Source organism: Triticum urartu, chromosome 7A (genome assembly GCF_056163025.1).
Source record: "Triticum urartu cultivar PI428250 chromosome 7A, HENAU_Tu73, whole genome shotgun sequence".
Classification (NCBI taxonomy): Eukaryota; Viridiplantae; Streptophyta; class Magnoliopsida; order Poales; family Poaceae; genus Triticum; species Triticum urartu.
This window is the reverse complement of record NC_141879.1, coordinates 490,082,944-490,106,194: the sequence shown is the minus strand read 5'-3', so window position 1 is coordinate 490,106,194 and position 23,251 is coordinate 490,082,944. Positions and strand designations below refer to the sequence as shown.

At 45.2% G+C, this 23,251-nt stretch overlaps 1 protein-coding gene across 1 annotated transcript; it reads left to right on the top strand.

Annotated features, from left to right (window-relative positions):
* The first annotated feature begins 1,476 nt into the window (after positions 1 to 1,476).
* Positions 1,477 to 10,611, top strand: LOC125520422 (uncharacterized). Its single transcript, XM_048685337.2, has 2 exons — positions 1,477 to 1,885; positions 8,966 to 10,611. The coding sequence occupies exons 1-2, from the start codon at positions 1,598 to 1,600 to the stop codon at positions 10,376 to 10,378; spliced, it is 1,701 nt and encodes a 566-aa protein (XP_048541294.1). The 5' UTR covers positions 1,477 to 1,597; the 3' UTR covers positions 10,379 to 10,611.
* Positions 10,612 to 23,251: the final 12,640 nt, after the last annotated feature.

Sequence of the window (23,251 nt, the reverse complement as noted above, 5' to 3'; positions counted from 1 at the left end):
ACAGGTTTAAGGCGCCCGGTTGTAGATGCTCTAACACAGCAAAATACGCCATGTAGCCTTGTAATATGAAACTGCTATGGCCGATGATGTCACGTGCCTATCTCTGAAGACTGAACCAATTTCTCCAACGGATTCATGCATGCACGAAAAGTAGGTGTATTGGCCGACCTCCATCACTATGGTTAAGTAAACAGACGGCACCTGACGTACGTGTAGCTGACAGACTGTTGACCCACCCACGTACATACAACCGTGATTAAAATGTTGTATTACAGAAGTTATTCCTTTTTCTTTATTGCCAATGCCAAAACCAGTTAGTAGATTTTATGGAGGTGTTTGGATTAGAGAGTGGTAACGTCAATGGTAAAGGAATGAGATCACGCTGGTAACAAGGATGTAATGGAGAAATCCTTGTTTTGTTTGGTTCATGCCTGTAAAGGAATCTGGGACGGAAAAGCAATCGAGGGAGAAGGGGAGGGGGGGGTGGCGGCGGCGATGGCTACTAGGCGACAGGGCCGCACCCGGGGGAGGAGAAGGGTGACTCGCGGGCCATCGGACACGGGAAGAGCTGGCTCAAGCCTGGCGGCGCTGGGTTTTTTCAGGAGAGAGCAGAGGAACACTCGAGATTCAGAATCCCTAGATGAGATGCAGGTCGTCCCCGCCGGCGGGCGTGCCGCGGATGCGGTGGCGCCGGACCTGGAGAAGAGGGTCGAGGAGAGGCGAAGGGGACCAGGGAGGCGGCGGCGCTGGTTGAGGTGGAGGGGGTCGTGGGAGGAGGTGTGGTAACAGAATCGTTTACAGGGGAGTGTGGGTGGTATCAATCCAAAGCTGGCCCAGAGTCATTAATGGAGGCAAGCGATTATAGTGTACACGTACCAAACATGCGTATCGCTTTCTGATTACACCGTAAAAAGGTATCGGGGATTTCTCCCGAAGCAAACACCTCCTATGAGGGGAGATCGTGTGACAGGGTAGATTACCCGGGGATGCCACCGTGTAGGATCTGAGGAACATTCCACGGATCTGGCTTGCCTGCTCTCTCTCCATGCTCCCATCTGTGCTCCCACTTCATCCCGTGGTTGTCTTTTTTCCTTTTTTCTTTCTAATCTAATCATCTCCCTCTAATTTTAAGGAATTGGGGCTGAACCTTATTTTATTTCAATTAAATCAAGTCACGTACACGAGAGCACGGATGGGCACACGCCGAAGGAGTAGGCAAGTCTCGTCCACATTCCACACCCTCGATCGACCGGACAAAGTTGTGGCTGAAATGTCAAAAGCATATGTGCTCTGAATCTCGCTAATGCTATTCATTTTCCGACGAATCGCAGAATTTTACGGTTCATTTCGGGTCGACGTACGCAGTACGTTGCGAGGGCCCCACACGAAGAAACGGAAGCTCGGAACGGAAACCAGGGATTACTGAACCATCTGGCTCACCGTGTCACTACGACTAGTAGTGTGGCGTATTTGTTTTGGCCGGACGGCGCAACCGCGCACCTATATATGCACAGACACACACAGAGAAAGAGGGAGGCAGAGTCGCAACTCGCAACCCCACTAACACAACGCCAACGTAAGCTTTGATCGCCCGCCGATGAAGAGCTTCCTGGTCCCTTCCGGCGACGAGGAAGAGGGGGCGGCGTTGGTGCCGCCTCAGGAGGACGGCGAGGCGCCGCGCAAGGTCGTCGTCGACGGCGGCAAAGCTGCTGACACGGCGGTTGAACGCTCGTCGCCGTCTTCGCCATCAACAGCGACGACGACGAAGAAGCCGTGGTGGAAGGCCTCGCTGCTGTCTCCGACGAAGGGCGCCGTGGGGCTGGTGATCGGCGGCCTCGTGCTCCTCGCGCTGCTCGCCGGCGCCAGATGGATCGACCTCGACGCCGTAAGTACACCCTACACCCCATCGAGTCAGACACACACGTGCGTGCGACTATCCATCTATTTCGGTCGATCATTCTACTACTCCGTGCGCCGTTCCAAGGTCAGGACACACACATGCGTGCTAGGAGTCAGACACACACATGGAGTAGAATTAACCACGCGCGCAGTGAGCCGAGCTAATGGAACAGCAAATTAAATGGACTAATGGAGTGCATTGATACGTGAGGATATGATGAGATATTTTTTCGACCGATTCCAAGGTCAAGCACACTCGTACTACTATTCCATACGCCGTCCGCGACGGGCAAACGGAATCACGCGCTAGGAGTCAAATCAGTACTCTCCATGGAGATCACTAGCTCGCTGGACCAATGAGCGCGCACCGGTTCCTATCAAAGGAAGCTTTCACGATGGACTTTGAGCATAGGAGCAGAAAAACAGACCATCTGTGTAGAAAAATCAATTCGTATTTTAGGCAGCGTCAACCTCGACCAGTGACGGGACAGAAGTGGTCGTTCCAAGTCGGCCTGTGATGGCAATACGTGTATAGCTTTGAGCTCACGGTCGAGGAAAGTGCCTCGCGGGATGCACGCGCATGATACCATAGTAGTAATACGTGTCAGCATATCAGTATTTTTCTTCTTTCTTAATTTTCCTTTTGCTTAGCTAACTTTTTTTTTTGCGATGGTAAGAGAGTTTTATTTCAAAAGGGTAGGGTTACGCTCGAGAGACACCAACTCCTCAATACATGGTGGAACACTACGAAGCCATACAACAGTTGTACTTTCTGTACGGCTATACAATGCCAACCGATGTGCTATCCTATTCTGCTCACGCCTAATTTTTGTAGGAATAAACTCTCGAACACCCATGTGATGCCAAATCTCAGCTACTAAATGTTCATATGCCGATCTGGATAAGCTTTCTCCAGTCATTGCCCCAAGCGCCAGTGAAGAATCGGACTACACCACGATCGGATTAGTGGAGTGCTGCAGGGCAAGAGCCATGCCTTGCATTATCGCATGTAATTCTGTCTTGAGAGCGTCGTTGCAATTGAATATGCATCTGTATGCCGCAAAGATCACGCTCCCGTCATGTCATCGCAGTATCATACCCGCCGTCGCCGTGCCATCCGCATGCATGAACGCTCCGTCCACAGACAGAGCCGCTCGGCCAGGCGGCGGCCTCAGCCACGGCAAGGTAATGCACGGTGCAGGATCCACCGTGTCCGCTTCCTAAAGCATGGGCATCTTGCCCTTGATAACTTCTTCTGTGGAATAACGCCTGCAAATATTCAGCGAGTTCATATAACTCTGCAAAAAATTCAGCCGTAGTCGCTAGAGGAGGCGACTCTTTCCCATGCGTTAAGTCCGATCTTAGGTTCCAGATCCTCCATATTAACATGATTGTACAGTCCCGCATCATGTCATCACAATTTGCCAGAACATTCAGCAGCCAGTCCTTCCCTGTGTCCCTTAACAAATCGTGGTGGGGCAGCCTCCATATATTTCTCATTTGTGTCCAGACTGCCCTTGCATGCATACATGACACCCGGGCATGAAAGCTAGTATCTTTCTCCCTTCCACAGATCGGGCAACTATCCTGTATAGATATATGTCTGAACTTTTTGCATTCGTTCGTTGCCAGCGCCCCCGACGCAGCTTTCCAGGTCATGATTTTCATTTTGAGAGGGACATTTGCACTCCAAATCCGCTGCCAAATCGGTCTGCGGCCTGATGGGTTCCCACTCGAAGAGCCTAAACCCACCGTATACTGAACTTTTGTTGCAAGGTGATAAGCACTCCGGACCGAAAATTGACCACTCCGCTCCGGGAACCAAGCAAGGAAATCCTGGCCATTCCGTGGTGAAGTACGGATTTTCAAAATCTCACGAACATCGAGTTCCCAAAAGTGTTCCCTCAACCTTTGTACATTCCATGCCCCGTGTTCATTCAAAAAGTCAGCCACCCAATTAAACCGACAGTTCCTCTTTGGTGTGACCGGTCTAAAATTATGTCCTCTTGGGATCCAAGCATCCCTCCAAGTCTTGATTAAGGTACCATCGCCAACACGCCATATAATACCCTTCTTTAGAAGTTCCAGCCCATGAACAATACCTTTCCAGACCGCTGACGAGCTTGAGGAAAACACAGTGTCGAGTAAATTACCCCGTGGGTAATATTTAGCTCGCAATAAGCGAGCACAAAGGCTGTCCGGGCAGTCCAATAGGCGCCACGCTTGCTTTGCCAGCAGCGCTTGGTTGAACGCCCGCATATCCCAAAACCCCATGCCCCCCATAGTTTTTGGTAGCATCATTTTCTCCCAGCTTAGCCAAGCCGTTTTCCTTTTACCGTTTTCCACACCCCACTAGTACTGCCTCATCATCTTGGTAAGGTTGTCACATACTGATGCAGGTAACCGGAACACGCTCATGACATAAGTGGGGATTGCTTGAGCCACGGCCTTTATCAAGATCTCCTTGTTTCCAACTGACATGTATTGTTCACTCCAGTCAACTAGCCTCTTTCTTAGCCTTTCCTGTATCGTTTCAAACGGCCCCTTGTGCACTCTTCCCTCTGGCACAGGAAGGCCTAAATACTTTGGCTCGAACACGTGTTGTGTTATCTCCAGAATGCTCTTCACCTCTTCCGCCACCGGCTCATTGCAATTGTCCGAAAAAAGAATGGAACATTTCTCGGGGTTAATGAGTTGACCCGTCGCCGAGGAATAAGTGTTCAACAGACCTTTTACAATATTTGCTTGTTCGTCTGAAGCTTCGAAAAACAGCATAGTGTCATCCACAAACAGGAGGTGAGATATGATCGGCGCACCACGACAAATACTCACCCCCTTCAAATTCCCCTCATCCATTGATTTAGAGATCAGGGCAGACAAGGCATCAGCAATAAATAGGAATAAAAACGAGGATAGTGGGTCACCTTGTCGAAGTCCCCTAGAAGGGGTAAACACCTCCAAAAGTTTCCCATTGAATTTTACCGAGTATCTTACTGATTTAACACATGTCATAATCCATGCTATCCACTGGTCCGAAAAACCCCATTTACCTAGGGCCTGTTCCAAGAATGCCCAATCAACACGCTCGTATGCCTTCGAAAGATCAAGTTTATACGCACAAGCCGCCCGACCATTATCCTTCAAGCTCTGAATGTGATGGATACACTCAAAAGCAATAATAGAGTTGTCCGAGATGAGGCGACCCGGAATAAATGCATTTTGGTTCACCGAAATCAGCTCTGCAAGCAGAGGTCGGAGTCGATTAACCAAGCACTTGGACACGATCTTATAAACAACATTGCATAGGCTAATTGGCCTAAAGTCCTTCAGCTCCTTAGGGTGAGGAACTTTAGGTATTAAAGCAATCGCTGTATCATTCACTCTGCAATTAACAGAATCATACGAATATTGTTAAAAAAAAGAATCATACGAATATATTTGCATATTAATTTTTTTGCGGGTGAATTTGCATATTAATTATAGCTACATATTTGTGCTATTGTAATCTCGAATAAATGTACCCTCCAATAGAAGATCCGGCCCGGACATGGGCATGGAAACTGACAAAATATTCCGTTGCTTTGACTTTGCGAGCCATGACTTGGTTCTCTAGAACTGGAGCTGAGAAGGATGGAGAAGCCGCAATACGTAGTTTCTTTTCAAATACTACGGCAAAAAACATGGACCAAACGTCAGACCGCCGCGTGCCCATAGATTGCATTAGATGACCAAACGTAAGCGTAGTAATTCTGAATTAGGAGATCCAAGTGACGACATGCATAGTGAGGTGTCTAATTCTTCTTGGCAGCAAGTAAACTAAAGTCTCAGTCAAGTCAGCTGCATGCGTAATACGTGCCAGGCTGGCTAAGAATAAGAAGACACGTAGTAGAGTTCATGCGTGACCGTGCAAATTACTACTCTATATTCCGACATTGAGATCATCCGATCGCTAAGTCTCTTGACAGGTGGAGTCGAGTGTTTGCAACATTTCGACATATCAATTCATGTTTAAGTTACTTCTTGTCTAAATTAACCACGCGTGCATGGAGAAACCCATCTAGAATTTTCTTATACGTTAATTATGCTAACTACTCCCTCCGTTCTTAAATATTTGTCTTTCTAAAGATTTCAATAAGTGACTACATACAGAGCAAAATGAGTGAATCTACACTGTAAAATATGTTTACATACATCCATATGTGATAGTCCATTTGAAATCCTTAAAAAGACAAATATTTAGAAACGAAGGGAGTAGTACTTTCTCTTTTCAAAATAAGTGTCATTAATTTAGTGCAACTTTATACTAAATTAACTATACTTATTTTATGACGGAGAGAGTACTCGCTAAGTTTTGTGCGATCTAACTTCCAGTTGTACCAGCCCACGTACGCATGGAAGTTCCACAAAATATGGTCCATTGTCTTGACTTTGTGATAAGAGTCCTGAGAGCGATGTAAACGATATATTGATGGCGAAATCAGCAAAAAGTTCCACCAAGTATATAATGAGTATACCTTTAACAGAAAACGTGTGTGGGGAGGGTGTACCTGCAAGTGCTAGGAAATTTCATAGCTGCGGTCAAAATCAGCTTCCCTTGAACCACCGCCACTTAAAACCGATGACCTGCTAGATCAATCCGGAAGTGATCGGCTATTAATCCTGGGCCCATATGCATGCTCCCCCACTTGCAAGACGAAGTGCCAAAAACAGCAGGCTGCAGGCCTTGACGGCCAATGTGTATACGTAAAGATGACCCCTGAATCCCTGATTAGTACGAGGAATGAGCAGACCAGGCAGCACAACGTACGGCACCAAAGGACTGGACGACGACGTGTTTAGCTCTACTTCACAGAAGATATTCCAGCAAGGTTCTGATTCTAGCTAGTGGCCAAGTGCACCGTGCGTAACATCATGCATTGCCTAACTACAGGAGGACACGTAGAACTCTTGCGTGCCCGTGGAAACTGTTGCCTCTTTTCAGTCCATCAGCTGATGGCTAAGTTCTGCCGACTTACTGTAGCCGTCTGCACTTTGCAAGATACTGTATAACATAATCGGAGCATGCAAGCTCAAAAGCGAAGTAACTCTTAAGCACACCTAGCTAGTTAATTTGGTTACATATGAACTACTCCTAGATTAAGCAAATGAGTTCCGTAATGATTACAACAAGAATTCTTTTAAGATGGTCCCTCTTACCTCCCACGAGGTGAGAGAACTATTTAATCAGCCAGATCTGACGGCTCGCGAGGCGATGAATCTTAAAAAAAACGTTAGTCGACGCGTGACACTGCTCATATGAAATTTACATTTTTTATGTGATAAAAATGGCACATCTGTTCACTATCCACGTATATTTCCTTTTGTAGCACAATAACATTTCACGCTCGAGAATGATATAATGTTAGAGAGCGTGACATGCAGAGAATAACATGAAAATTTTAGAGGAGATGTTCCCGTCGACGATAAGCTGCCTACGGTGACTTTGTAAATTTCAACATGATATGCCGGCTCAGTCTTTCGAAGGTGTTCATAAGGGTAGGGTGTGCGTGTGTGCGTTCATAGGGATGAGTGTATGCGCGTGTGTATGAGTGCTTTGTGTTCATACTGATGTTAAAAAACGAAAATGTTAACGCCCACACGTGTGGGCGTTAGCCAACTCGTCCACACGTCTCCATCACCGTCCAGTAACTTCTGCATGAATCTTGGCACAAATTAGCTGATTTTGTACGCCACGTAGGACAATTCGCGTGTGTGGTGTGTGAGAGAGGTCGCCCACACATCCATTTTACCACACGAAGGGGCCGGTGTGTGGGCGTTTAGCAGTTCGCCCACACACCAGTTTTTCAGTCACGCACAAGGGCTGGTGTGTGGGTGTTTGTCATCTCGCCCACACACCCGCCTCCTCTCCCACACCCAAGCTGCCAGTTGCCATGCGTTTTACAGCGTACATGGCAACTGCCCTAATATGATTGCAAGTAGATGGCAACTCTTTTTTTTTTACCCGAACATGTCAGTTGCCATATGTTTTGCATGGTATATGGCAAACTGCCCTAGCGTGCACGTAAGCAGATGGCAACTTTTTCTTTTTAAATGGCAACTGCCCTAGCGTGCTTGTGAGCACATATCAACTCTCTCTTTTACCCGAACATGTTTTTTGCCATGCCTTTTTTTGTAGCGCTACATGGCAACTGCCTAGTGTTAGTTGATGGCAACTCCTAAAGTTTTGAAATCATGGCAACTGCAGTAGACCAGACCACACATGGCAACAACTGTAGTTGTCCAAAAAATGGCAATCTGGAACTTTGACCTGAGATGGCAACTGCAGTTGAGTAAACATGGCAACTGTAGTTGTCCGACATGGCAACCGTAGTTCAGCGACATGACAACTGCACTTAAACGAACATGTACGAGGGTCCGGCCCATGGCAACTGCGGGGCGCGCGGTAAAGTGTCACGTGGGGCGTGCGGGACCACGAGGTACGAGGCCTGACGTACCGGACGTATGGGCGTTATCTATTTCGCCCACACGCACGCGTGTAAGAGGAACCGGGAGGGAAAAAAAGACGTGTGGGCGTTAATTGTTTTGCCCACACACAGACGTGTGGGCTGGTCCTTTTAAACACCACACAAAACATATGGGCAGATTTGTTAACGCCCATACGTGTGGCAGTTATCGGCGTGTGGGCAGATTCCTTAGGCACCACACATGAAAATTTTAGAACTATGCAAGATACATTTCCGTAGGTAGCACAATGCTTTAATGACACAAAATATTTTTTCCTTATATATGTATAAATAAAGGAAAAAAGGAAAAAAGTCCATATAATAACCCTATAGGATTGTTGTCCATATTTACCTTTCAAAGTCCATATAATAACCCAATAGGATTCTCGTTCATATTTTACGTTTCAACTTTCAAGAGGTAATAGTAATACAACAAGCCATCGGATGACGTGAAATATAGACTGTTCATATTAACTGGGACAGCCCTAAAATTTCTCATCATACTACAATGTGCTGTACTCATCCCTCTGCTCTTGTACATGCGTGCTGAAACGATCGGCCAGTCGTTCCTGCGGGGCAACGGCAGCGGCACCGGCGGCACCAGCCGTCGTTGGCGCCATCCTCCCCGCCGCCAACGCTCGTCACCGCCCGTGCCCATACCCTTCAGCTGCGGCAACGGGACGTCATCGTCGTCTACGCCACTATGCCGTCGCCCCCGTGGGGCAATGCCACCACCGGCTGCATCGCCATCTCCAGCGGCGCCGGAACGGCCCGTGCCGCGGCCGCCTTCGTGCCCGGACTACTTCAGGCACATCCACTCGGACCTTGCGCCGTGGCGCGAGAAGGGGATCAGCAGGGAGGCGGTGGAGCACGGCCAGCCGAACGCAGCGTTCCGGCTGACGGTGGTCTCCGGGCGCGCGTACGTGGAGACGTACCACCGCGTGTTCCAGACGCGGGACCTATTCACGCAGTGGGGGATCGCGCAGCTGCTCGCCCGCTACCCAGGCCGCGTCCCGGACCTCGACCTCATGTTCAACTGCGAGGACATGCCGGAGCTGCGCGCCGCCGACTACCCGGACACCTCCGCCGCGCCGCCGCTCTTCCGCTACTGCAAGGACGGCACCTCGGTCGAGGTCCTCTTCCCGGACTGGTCCTTCTGGGGCTGGCCGGAGGTCAACATCCGTCCATGGGGGCCGCTCATGAAGGAGATCGCCAAGGAGAACGCGCGGCTCCCCTGGCCGGACAGGGAGCCGTACGCGTTCTGGAAGGGCAACCCTCACGTGTCGGAAGCGCGCCGCGACCTCTTCCGCTGCAGCAACGATTCCGCCGCCGGCAAAGACTGGAACGCGCGGCTGTTCGCGCTGGACTGGGGCGCCGCCAACCGGAACGGCTTCAAGGGCTCCAACCTGGCGGAGCAGTGCCGGTACAGGTACAAGATCTACGTGCAGGGGCGGTCGTGGTCGGTGAGCGAGAAGTACATTCTCGCATGCGACTCGCCGATGCTGGCCATCGACACGCCCTTCGAGGACTTCTTCTCCCGGGGGCTCGTCGCCGGCCGCCACTACTGGCCCATCGACCCCAGGGACAAGTGCCGCGCGGTCAAGTTCGCCGTCGACTGGGGGAACGGGCATCCGGCGCTGGCCCAGCGCATGGGCAAGGAGGGCAGCGGGTTCGCGAGGGAGGAGATGAGCATGGACTACGTTTACGACTACATGTTGCACGTGCTCACCCAGTACGCTGCCCTGCTCCGGTACAAGCCCACCGTGCCGGAGAACGCCGTGGAGCTCTGCCCCGAGTCCATGGCCTGCTCCGCCCAAGGCCGGGACAGGGAGTTCATGATGGAGTCCAGGGAGATGTATGTGGCCGGATACGAGCCATGCACGTTGCCGCCGCCGTTCACCGCCAAGGAGGAGAGGGAGATGGCTGCGAGGGAAGAGGATGTGAGAAGAAAAGTAGTTAAAATGGAGGGGAGGTAGCAGCTCACCTTACTAGAAATGGTAGATTATACAAGTTGATTTAGTGTGGCAGAGCAAGAGTGACAGAGCAAGATCAACCAATGGAACAGGTAAACATACAAAGATGAAGACAAGCTTAGAGTATCTATCTATTATATTATGAAAACAAAAGACAAACGAGACACCATATTTATCCACATATGCTAATATTATTACCACCGTTTGATCAGAATAATAATGGCTGAGGTTTAAAATTATTTGGGTAACATGCTAGCATATGCGATCCAGGATATTGAACCGTCACGTCTATGCATAATAAGCATCTAAAATAAGGTACATCGTAAACGGAAGGAAGCACTGATTGGGATTCATTGATTATAAAAGGCGTAAAAAAAAGTACATGCAAACCATGTTTATTTGGCTAAAAGACAAGTGTATTGATTAGGAGATACAGAGTCCTAATCCATCACGTGCCTACATGTAAGAAGGATATTACGAGTCTAAACCCTACACTGCCGCGGCCTAAAAGGTCATAGAATTTCATTCCCTCTTAAAAAAGGTCTTGGATTCTCATCCTCGTGCCACAATCACATCCATCTTCGATGCCCTTGGTCGAGCTCCTTGAGAAAGCTCGACGCTTTCTCGCTCTGCTGATCCCCCTTTTTTTTGTGCTGAGCTTAGCAAAAATAAACATAGGCAAGCAAAAATGAAAAAGCTTGGAGATAAAGCAATAACAGAACGATATGTCGATTCCCTCTTTCGGTTTGTGCCCAGCTTAGTGGAAATCATGGGCAAGCATAACTGGAAAAGTTTGGAGATGAAGCAATAACAAGACGATATGCCGATCCCCTCTTTGGTTTGTGCCAAGCTTAGCGAAAATCATGGGCAAGCAGAACTGGGAAAACTGGGAGATGAAGCAATAACAGAACGATCAGGAAGGTTCTGGGCGACTCAGATGGGCGGGCGATGAAATCATCATTGGTGGAGGTTCAAGGTACACACGTACAAAAAGTGCAATCCATTTGTTTTCCCTTGGTCATACACACACCTTCATGCCTCCCTTGCACCACAGGACGATGGCGTGGATGCCACTATGATTTTTGGCCCTCCAGGAAACCTAGGCAGCAAATAAAAAGGGCCATGGCAAAAATCACGTACAGAGCTGGTAGGCATTTCTGAAAATTAGATATTGGCCTTACACTTGGGCAAAATAACTTTTATATAGATAAGAATGGGGTTGAAAGGATCTTCCGCGTGAAAAATATTTCAGATAATGGCATGTTTGGAGTTGGTGCCATACTTTTGAGGTTTGATGTAGTCTAACGTGCATCAATGAAATAGAGAAATAAAGTCTAATATTATACATATTTCTATCCTTTTTGTATTTTCTTCTATCATTTGTATATTTGGGCACTCGGGTAATTTCACAGGTTTAATATTGTATATTTTCTTGATATTTTGGTGCCTTGGATATATTGTGAACGATACTCGCGTCTTATCTTTTGTTCTTCATTATATTGTGAACGGATTGAAATAACGATAGGCTATTGATTTTGACATTATGCAGTTTGACCAACCTATTGATGATGTGTACCTTCAGATTCATGTGATCTTCTCATCTTTTGCAACTAAGAATTGTTCTTTTCTCCACGCCTGCTATTACAGCAAACTACCCCACCGGTATGTGGATCAAAAGCAGACCAATGCCTACAAATTTTCCATCTTACAGAAGTTCATTCATGTCCATGGTAAACAAGTCCCGTTGCATATTATGCTCATTAGGTGTTGATGATCATGCTAAATAAGGGCTGCTTTCTATCATCAATTCTAGGTGTAACGTGCCCTCACAGTATGGTCGAAGTCATAGAATGTTACGCTATGTGCTTCTTATACTCTCTCCGTCCCAAAATAAGTGTTGCGGACGGAGGGAGTATTAGGTAGCATCCTTCCCCTTTCTGTTAGCATAACATGCAACAGAATGACCATATATATGCAACGAATAGGAGGGCCTTAAAAAGCAGTCTGGGTGCATCTCCTTAATTAATAGATGTCTAGAACTACTGCCACACAATACATAATTAACAGGAAATTTAGGAGCATAAGAGAACTACATGTGTTATAGGTTTTTGAAATATCAGCACCAACACCTGCATGCGCATCCCTAAACTGTGTTTTCAACAATTAGGGATGGCAATGGATAGGGTATGGGCGGGTATAACTGAAGGAAATATGCCCTAGAGGCAATAATAAAGTTGTTATTTTATATTTCCTTATATCATGATAAATGTTTATTATTCATGATAGAATTGTATTAACCGGAAACTTGATACATATGTGGATACATACACAAAACACCGTGTCCCTAGTAATCCTCTACTAGACTAGCTCGTTAATCAAAGATGGTTAAGTTTCCTAACCATAGACATGTGTTGTCATTTGATGAACGGGATCACATGTACAAGACCCATCCATTAGCTTAGCATAATGATCGTTAAGTTTTATTGCTATTGCTTTCTTCATGACTTATACATATTCCTTTCACTATGAGATTATGCAACTCCCGAATACCGGAGGAACGCCTTGTGTGCTATCAAATGTCACAACGTAACTGGGTGATTATAAAGATGCTCTACAAGTGCTTCCAAAGGTGTTTCTTGGCTTGGCATAGATCGAGATTAGGATTTGTCACTCTGAGTATCAGAGAGGTATTCTGGGCCCTCTCGGTAATGCACATCATGATAAGCCTTTCAAGTAATGTGACTAATTAGTTAGTTGTGGGATGATGCATTACGGAACGAGTAAAGAGACTTGCTGGTAACAAGATTGAACTAGCTATGATGACACCGACGATTGAATCTCGGGCATGTAACATACCGATGACAAAGGGAATAATATATGTTGTTATTGCGGTTTGACCGATAAGGATCTTCGTAGAATATGTAGGAACCAATATGAGCATCCAGGTTCCGCTATTGGTTATTGACTGGAGATGTGTCTCGGTCATGTCTACATAGTTCTCGAACCCATAAGGTCCGCACGCTTAACGTTCAATGACGATTTGTATTATGAGTTATGTGTTTTGGTGACTGAAGTTTGTTCGGAGTCCCAGATGAGATCACGGGCATGACGAGGAGTCTCGAAATGGTCGAGAGGTAAAGATTGATATATTGGAAGGTAGTATTCGGACACCGGAAGGGTTCCGGAGTGTATCGGGTACATACCGGAGTACCGGAGGGGTGACCGGAACCCCCCGGGGAAAGTTAATGGGCCTAATGGGCCATAGTGGAGAGAGGGAGGAAGGCCACAGGAGGAGGTGTGCGCCTCCCCCTGCCCAATCCGAATTGGACAAGGGGTGGGGGCGCGACCCCCTTTCCTTCTCCCTCTCCCCCTTTTCCCTTTTCCCCTCTCCGTTGGAAGGAAAGGGGGGATCCTACTAGGAGTGGAGTCCTAGTAGGACTCCCCCCACGGCGCGCCACCCCTATGGCCAGCCTCCTCCTCCTCCCCTCCTTTATATACGGGGGCAGGGGGCACCCCAAAGGCACGACAATTGTTCTTAGCCATGTGCGGTGCCCCCCTCCACAGTCTACTCCTACGGTCATAGTGTCGTAGTGCTTAGGCGAAGCCCTGCGTGGAACTCTCCCTCGACCTTCTGCTGGATCAAGAGTTTGAGGGATGTAATTGAGCTGAACGTGTGCTGAACACGGAGGTGCCGTACGTTCGGTACTTGGATGGTTGGATCGTGAAGACGTTCTACTACATCAACCGTGTTAACCTAACGCTTCCGCTTTCGGTCTACGAGGGTACGTGGACACACTCTCCCCCTCTCATTGCTATGCATCTCCTAGATAGATCTTGCGTGACCGTAGGATTTTTTTTGAAATCGCATGCTACGTTCCCCTACAATAACCTCCTTCAGCGCAAACTCATACCCACAGAAACTTTCTATACCCACCCATTTCAATACACATGGGCATAAATTGACACCCATGCTCATACCCATCGGGTATCCTATACCCAATGGGTACCTAGTGGATATAATGTATAACATTTAAATTTTTAAAAGGTGGAGAAATGAGTTTAAAAATTAAGTGATGATGGGTGAGCAGTATATCACTTCCACGGCCTCCTCACGTGGGTGGCCTCTTGGGAGCATAAGGGAGTATGGGCAGCGGTTGGTGGAAGCCGACACAGTGGCAGGCGGTGGTGGGAATTGGGGATCACTTGATCGAGAGTTGGACAACAGTCCAACAGAGAAGATTCGATAATTGATATTTCATCTTTTTGGGGAGTCACATAGGACGTAGGAGGAGTGTCGAGTATGTGATTACGGGCCTGTGAGCTATGGACGGTTTAAAGAATACAAGATTTAGAGTGGGGCCATAGGAGTTGGATGTTGACCCACATGTCATAGGAATTATTTTCATTTATTATTATTTTATGGGTATTCATTGGGTTACCCATGGGCACAAGTTCATAACCATGCCCTACCCATACATTTTGCGGGTATGGATACCCATTACCCGTGGGTACAAAATCTCTCCAAGTCTTGCCCATGCCCGTTGTTTTCGGGTAGGGTACCCGCGGGTACCCATGCCCATGGGTAAAACTGCCATCCCTATCAACAATAAAATCATTTGCTCTTCAAAAACAAAAATGAGGGCCATAAATCAAATGTTATGATCTTGGATTGATGTGACACAGTCAACTCCCCTCCTCATGCTGAAACTAAAGGCCTCCTACTGGCTTCTTGTATAGATTCAACTCTCCGTCTTCAGTGACAACTCTTCTATCAGATAACCAAATTCTTGCCGAAGTTACCACTTCAGGGGATGTTCTTTAAAATCCAGGCCATTGGAATCCAGGTCGGATGTTTTCAATCTCTGAAACATATACAGAGCTCTTTCCCTTAAGATCTATCATATCAACAAAGATTTGAGTGGGGTTGGTCACAGTTGTGCAAAATATGGTCTTAAGAAGATTTCCATTATTTGCCCTTCATCTTATTGTACTAAAGGCATCTCCAACCTTAACCCTCAAACCGTTCGCATCCGTTTGGACTAAGTGGTCCGAACCCATTTTTCCATTCAACACGGTCCCCCATCGGTCCGTAGACTAGTCCGGGCATCCGATTTCTGCAAATCGGAGGCAAACCACGGAGGCTTTGCAGGCGTACAGACTGCTCCCACGCACGTATCTGTTAACCCGGTCCCACCTGAAAACCCTTCCGCCTAAAAAACTCTCCAGCGCAAAGCGGCTGCTGTGCATTCATGCCGTCAAAGCCGCTCTAGAGCGGACGTCACTTCACGACGTTGATGCCGGTCAAAGACGCAACCGGACGAGCGAGAGGTGTTTCTTCAATAGACCGAGAAGCCTACTTCAGCCGCTGCACCTCTTCGAAGACGGTTTCCAGTCCCTTCACCTGGCCGCCATGCCTATTTAAGCAGGACTCCGTCTCCATGCACACCACAACACTCTCCAATCCTCTTCACTCCTCTCTACTCCGGTGCCAGTGACACCACCGTCTCCACACCATGCCCAAGTCATGGTTCTTTGCGCCGGCAGGCGGCTGTGGTTGCAGATCGCCTCCGCATATTGGCGCTACTGCCGCCACTCTCCGGGGCCATCTTTCTCAACGACATCTGGATCCTCCGACGAGGAGGAGTCCGCCAACTCTTGCAGCGATGAGGAGGACCAGGTGCCATGATACGTCCATTTTGCATCATGCATTTATATCAATATTTATCGCATTATGGGCTGTTATTACACATTATCTCACAATACTTATGCCTATTCTCTCTTATTTTACAAGGTTTACACGAAGAGGGAGCATGCCGACAGCTGGAATTCTGGGCCGGAAAAGGAGCAAATATTAGAAACCTATTCTGCACAACCCAAAATTCCTGAAACTCCACGGAAGTCAGTTTTGGATTATATAAAAAATATTGGGCGAAGAGAGCACCGGAGGGGGGCCACCCACCGTCCACGAGGGTGGGAGGCGCGCCCTACCCCCCTGGGTGCGCCCCCTGCCTCGTGGGCTCCTTGGCAGGCCTTCGGTGCCCATCTTTGGCTATATGAAGTTTTTCGTCATGGAAAACATCAGAAGCAAGCTCTCGGGACGAAACTCCACAGCCACGAGGCGGAACCTTGGCAGAACCAATCTAGGGCTCCGGCGGAGCTGTTCTGCCGGGGAAACATCCCTCCGGGAGGGGGAAATCATCACCATCGTCATCACCGTCGATCCTCTCATCGGGAGGGGGTCAATCTCCATCAACATCTTCACCAAAACCATCTCATCTCAAACCAAAGTTCATCTCTTCTATCCAATCTTTGTCTCAAAACCTCATTGATACCTCTGGGTTGCTAGTAGTGTTGATTACTCCTTGTAGTTGATGCTAGTTGGTTTATTTGGTGGAAGATCATATGTTCAGATCCTTTATGCATATTAATAACCCTCTGATTATGAACATGAATATGATTTGTGAGTAGTTATGTTTGTTCCCGAGGACATGGGAGAAGTCTTGCTATAAGTAGTCATGTGAATTTGGTATTCGTCCGATATTTTGATGAGATGTATGTTGTCTTTCCTCTAGTGGTGTCATGTGAACGTCGACTACATGACACTTCACCATTGTTTGGGCCTAGAGGAAGGCATTCGGAAGTAATAAGTAGATGATGGTTTGCTAGAGTGACAGAAGCTTAAACCCTAGTTTATGTGTTGCTTCGTAATGGGTTGATTTGGATCCATATGTTTCATGCTATGGTTAGGTTTACCTTAATACTTATTTTGTAGTTGTGGATGCTTGCAAGAGGGGTTAATCATAAGTGGGATGCTTGTCCAAGGAAGGGCAGTACCCAAGCACCGGTCCACCCACATATCAAATTATCAAAGTAACGAACGCGAATCATATGAGCATGATGAAAACTAGCTTGACAATAATTCCCATATGTCCTCGGGAGCGCTTTCCTTTATACAAGAGTTTGTCCAAGCTTGTCCTTTGCTACAAAAAGGATTGGGCCATCTTGCTACACCTTATTTACTTTTATTACTTGTTACCTGTTACAAATTACCTTATCACAAAACTATCTGTTATCGATAATTTTAGTGCTTGCAGAGAACACCTTACTGAAAACTGCTTATCATTTCCTTCTGCTCCTCGTTGGGTTCGACACTCTTACTAATCGAAAGGACTATGATAGATCCCCTATACTTGTGGGTCATTGCTACCTCTTTTAGCACTGCGTTGGTTTTCCCCGAAGAGCAAGGGATGATGCAGCAAAGTAGCGTAAGTATTTCCCTCAGTTTTTGAGAACCAAGGTATCAATCCAGTAGGAGGCTACGCGCGAGTCCCTCGTACCTGCACAAAACAAATAAATCCTCGCAACCAACACAAATAGGGGTTGTCAATCCCTATAGGGCACTTACGAGAGTGAGATCTGATAGATATGATAAGATAATATTTTTGGTATTTTTATGATAAAGATGCAAAGTAAAATAAAGGCAAAGTAAATAGCAAAGTAAATAACTAAGTAGTAGGAGATTAATATGATAAAGATAGACCCGGGGGCCATAGGTTTCACTAGTGGCTTCTCTCAAGAGCATAAGTATTCTACGGTGGGTGAACAAATTACTGTTGAGCAATTGACAGAATTGAGCATAGTTATGAGAATATCTAGGTATGATCATGTATATAGGCATCATGTCCGAGACAAGTAGACCGACTCCTGCCTGCATCTACTACTATTACTCCACTCATCGACCGCTATCCAGCATGCATCTAGAGTATTAAGTTAAAAACAGAGTAACGCCTTAAGCAAGATGACATGATGTAAAGGGATAGACTCATGCAATATGAAGAAAACCCCATCTTGTTATCCTCGATGGCAACAATACAATACGTTCCTTGCTACCCTTGCTGTCACCGGGAAAGGACACCGCAAGATTGAACCCAAAGCTAAGCACTTCTCCCATTGCAAGAAAGATCAATCTAGTAGGCCAAACCAAACTGATAATTCGAAGATAACCAATCATACATAAAACAATTCAGAGAATATTCAAATATTATTCATAGATAGACTTGATCATAAACCCACAATTCATCGGTCTCAACAAACACATCGCAAAAAGAAGATTACATCGAATAGATCTCCACAAGAGAGGGGGAGAACATTGTATTGAGATCCAAAAAGAGAGAAGAAGCCATCTAGCTACTAACTATGGACCCGTAGGTCTGAAGTAAACTACTCACACTTCATCGGAGAGGCTATGGTGTTGATGTAGAAGCCCTCCATGATCGATGCCCCCTCCGGCGGAGCTTCGGAACAGGCCCCAAGATGGGATCTCGTGGATACAGAAAGTTATGGCGGTGGAATTAGGGTTTTGGCTCCTGTTCGGATCGTTTGGGGGTACGTGGGTATATATAGGAGGAAGAAGTACGTCGGTGGAGCAACAGGGGGCCCACGAGGGTGGAGGGCGCGCCGGGGGGGGGGGGGGGGGTAGGCGCGCCCCCTACCTCGTGGGCTCCTGTTACGTGGCTTGACGTAGGGTCCAAGTCTTCTGAGTTGTATTCGGTGAGAAAATCACGTTCCCGAAGGTTTCATTCCGTTTGGACTCCGTTTGATATTCCTTTTGTTCGAAACCCTAAAACAGGCAAAAAACAACAATTCTGGGCTGGGCCTCCGGTTAATAGGTTAGTCCCAAAAATGATATAAAAGTGGATATAAAGCTCAATAATGTCCAAAACAGTAGATAATATATCATGGAGCAATCAAAAATTATAGATACGTTGGAGACGTATCAAGCATCCCCAAGCTTAATTCATGCTCGTCCTCGAGTAGGTAAATGCTAAAAACAGAATTTTTGATGCGGAGTTCTACTTGGCATAATTTTAATGTAATTCTTCTTAATTGTGGTATGAATATCCAGATCCGAAAGATTCATGACAAAAGTTCATATTGACATAAAAATGATAATACTTCAAGCATACTAACTAAGCAATTATGTCTTCTCAAAATAACATGGCCAAAGAAAGTTCATCCCTACAAAATGATATGGTTTAGTCATGTTTCATTTTCGTCACACAAGAATGCTATCATCATGCACAACCCCGATGACAAGCCAATCAATTGTTTCATTCTTTAGTAATCTCAAACCTATAAACTTTCACGCAATATATGAGCGCGAGCCATGGACATAGCACTATAGGTGGAATAGAATATAATGAGGGGGGTTATATGGAGAAGACAAAAAGGAGGAAGTCTCACATCAACGAGGCTAATCAATGGGCTATGGAGATGCCCACCGATTGATGTTAATGCAAGGAGTAGGGATTGCCATGCAACGGATGCACTAGAGCTATAAATGTATGAAAGCTCAAAAAAAGAAACTAGTGGGTGTGCATCCAATTTGCTTGCTCACGAAGACCTAGGGCACTTGAGGAGGCCCATTGTTGGAATATACAAGCCAAGTTCTATAATGAAAAATTCCCACTAGTATATGAAAGTGATAACATGAGAGACTCTCTACTATGAAGATCATGGTGCTATTTTGAAGCACAAGTGTGGCAAAGGATAGTAACATTGTCCCTTCTCTATTTTTCTCTCATTTTTTTTCTTTGGCCATTTTTATGGCCTTTCTCTTTTTTTGGGCCTTCTCTTTTTTTATGGCAGGTTTCTATTTTTTTATATTCCTCACTTGGGATAATGCTCTAGAAAATGATTATCATCACACTTCTATTTATTTACAACTCAATGATTACAACTCGGTACTAGAACAAAGATGGCTCTATATGAATGCCTCCGGCGGTGTACCGGGATATGCAATGAACCAAGAGTGACATGTATGAAAGAATTATGAACGGTGGCTTTGCCACAAATACTATGTCAACTACATGATCATGCTAAGCAATATGACAATGATGAATGTGCCATGATGAATAGAATGATGGAAAGTTGCATGGCAATATATCTCGGAATGGCTATGGAAATGCCATAATAGGTAGGTATGGTGGCTGTTTTGAGGATATAAGGAGGTTTATGTGTGAAAGAGCGTATCATATCACGAGGTTTGGATGCACCGGCGAAGTTTGCGCCAACTCTTAATGTGAGAAAGGGCAATGCACGGTACCGAAGAGGCTAGCAAGGATGGAAGGGTGAGAGTGCGTATAATCCATGGACTCAACATTAGTCATAAAGAACTCACATACTTATTGCAAAAATCTACAAGTCATCAAAAACCTTGGTACTACGCGCATGCTCCTAGGGGGATAGATTGGTATGAAAAGACCATCGCTCGTCCCCGACCGCCACTCATAAGGAAGACAATCAAATAACACCTCATGTTTCAAATTTGTTGCATAACGTTTACCATATGTGCATGCTACGGGACTTGCAAACCTCAACACAAGTATTTCTCAATTTCCCAACTACTCAACTAGCACGACTTCGATATTATTACCTCCATGTCTCAAAACAATCATCAAGCATCAAACTTCTCTTAGTATTCAACACACTCATAGGAAAGTTTTATTATTAATCTTGCATACCAAGCATATTAGGATTTTAAGCAAATTACCATGCTATTAAGACTCTCAAAATAATATAAGTGAAGCATGAGAGATCAATAGTTTCTATAAAACAAATCCACCATCGTGCTCTAAAAGATATAAGTGAAGCACTAGAGCAAAATTATATAGCTCAAAAGATATAAGCGAAGCACATAGAGTATTCTAACAAATTCCAAATCATGTATGGCTCTCTCAAAAGGTGTGTATAGAAAGGATGATTGTGGTAGACTAACAAGCAAAGACTCAAATCATACAAGACGCTCCAAGCAAAACACATATCATGTGGTAAATAAAAATATAGCTCCAAGTAAAGTTACCGATAGAAGTAGACGAAAAAGGGGATGCCTTTCGGGGCATCCCCAAGCTTTGGCTTTTAGGTGTCCTTAGATTATCTTGGGGGTGCCATGGGAATCCCCAAGCTTAGGTTCTTGCCACTCCTTGTTTCATAATCCATCAAATCTTTACCCAAAACTTGAAAACTTCACAACACAAAACTTAAAGTAGAAAATCTCGTGAGCTCCGTTAGCGAAAGAAAACAAAAGACCACTTCAAGGTACTGTAATGAACTCATTATTTATTTATATGGGTGTTATACCTACTGTATTCCAACTTCTATATGGTTTATAAACTAATTTACTAGCCATATATTCATCAAAATAAGCAAACAACACACGCAAAACAGAATCTGTCAAAAACAGAACAGTCTTTAGTAATCTGTAGCTAGCGCAAGATCTGGAACCACCAAAATTCTAAAATAAATTGATGGACATGAGTAATTTATCTATTAATCATATTCAAAAAGAATTAACTAAATATCACTTTCCAAATAAAAATGACAGAAGTTCTCGTGAGAGCTAAAGTTTCTGTTTTTTACAGCAAGTTCAACAAGACTTTCCCCAAGTCTTCCCAACGGTTCTACTTGGCACGAACACTAATTAAACACAAAAAAAACACAAACAAAACAGAGGCTAAATAATTTATTTATTACTAAGCAGGAGGAAAAAGCAAGGAATAAAAATAAAATTGGGTTGCCTCCCAACAAGCGCTATCGTTTAACGCCCCTAGCTAGGCATAACAAGCAAGAATAGATCTAGGTATTGCCATCTTTCATAGGCAATCCATAAGTGTCTCTCATAATATATTCATAAGGTAATTTAATTTTCTTTCTAGGAAAGTGTTCCATGACTTTCTTTAATGGAAATTGGAATCTAATATTTCCTTCCTTCATATCAATAATTGCACCAATCGTTCTAAGGAAAGGTCTACCAAGAATAATAGGACATGAAGGATTGGAATCTATGTCAAGAACAATAAAATCTACGGGCACATAATTTCTATTTGCAACAATAAGAACATCATTAACTATTCCCATAGGTTTCTTAATAGTGGAATCCGCAAGGTGCAAGTTTAGAGAGCAATCATCAAAATCACGGAAACCTAACAAATCACACAAAGTCTTTGGAATCGTGGAAACACTAGCACACAAATCACATAAAGCATAGAATTCATGATCTTTAATTTTAATTTTAATAGTTGGTTACCACTCATCATAAAGTTTTCTAGGGATAGAAACTTCCAATTCAAGTTTTTCTTCATAAGATTGCATCAAGGCATCAACGATATGTTTAGTAAACGCTTTATTTTGACTATAAGCGTGAGGAGAATTTAGTACGGATTGCAACAAGGAAATACAATCAATCAAAGAGAAATTTTCATAGTTAAATTCCTTGAAATCCATAATAGTGGGTTTAGCAACATCTAGGGTTTTAATTTCTTCAACCCCACTTTTATCAAATTTAGCATCAAGATCAAAAGATTAAGAATTCTTGGAACGCCTTCTAGGTAAAGGTGGATCATATTCAGTCCCGTCATTATCAAGATTCATATTGCAAAACAAAGATTTAATAGGGGACACATCAATAACGTTTAGATCTTCATCATTATTTTCATAGGAACTAGAAGAACACGCTTTTATAAAGGCATCTTTTTTAGCACACATCCTAGCGGTTCTTTCTTTGCACTCGTCAATGGAAATTTTCATGGCTTTGAGAGACTCATTGATATAATGCTTATGTGGAATAGATCTAAGTTTTAAAGAATCAACATCAAGAGCAATTCTATCAACGTTCCTAGCCAAATCATCAATCTTAAGCAATTTTTCTTCAATCATAGCATTAAAATTCTTTTGCGAAGTAATCAATTCTTTAATATTAGAATCAAAATCAGATGGAATCTTATTATAATTTCCATAAGAATTGTTGTAGGAATTACCATAATTATTAGAGGGATTACTAGGATTAGGCCTAGGATTGAAATTTCCTCTATACGCATT

Coding starts and splice junctions, on each gene's coding strand:
- LOC125520422 (XM_048685337.2), top strand. CDS start 1,598: ATGAAGAGCTTCCTGGTCCCTTCCGGCGACGAGGAAGAGGGGGCGGCG. Junction 1,886..8,965: donor GATGGATCGACCTCGACGCC/GTAAGTACACCC, acceptor ACGATCGGCCAG/TCGTTCCTGCGGGGCAACGG.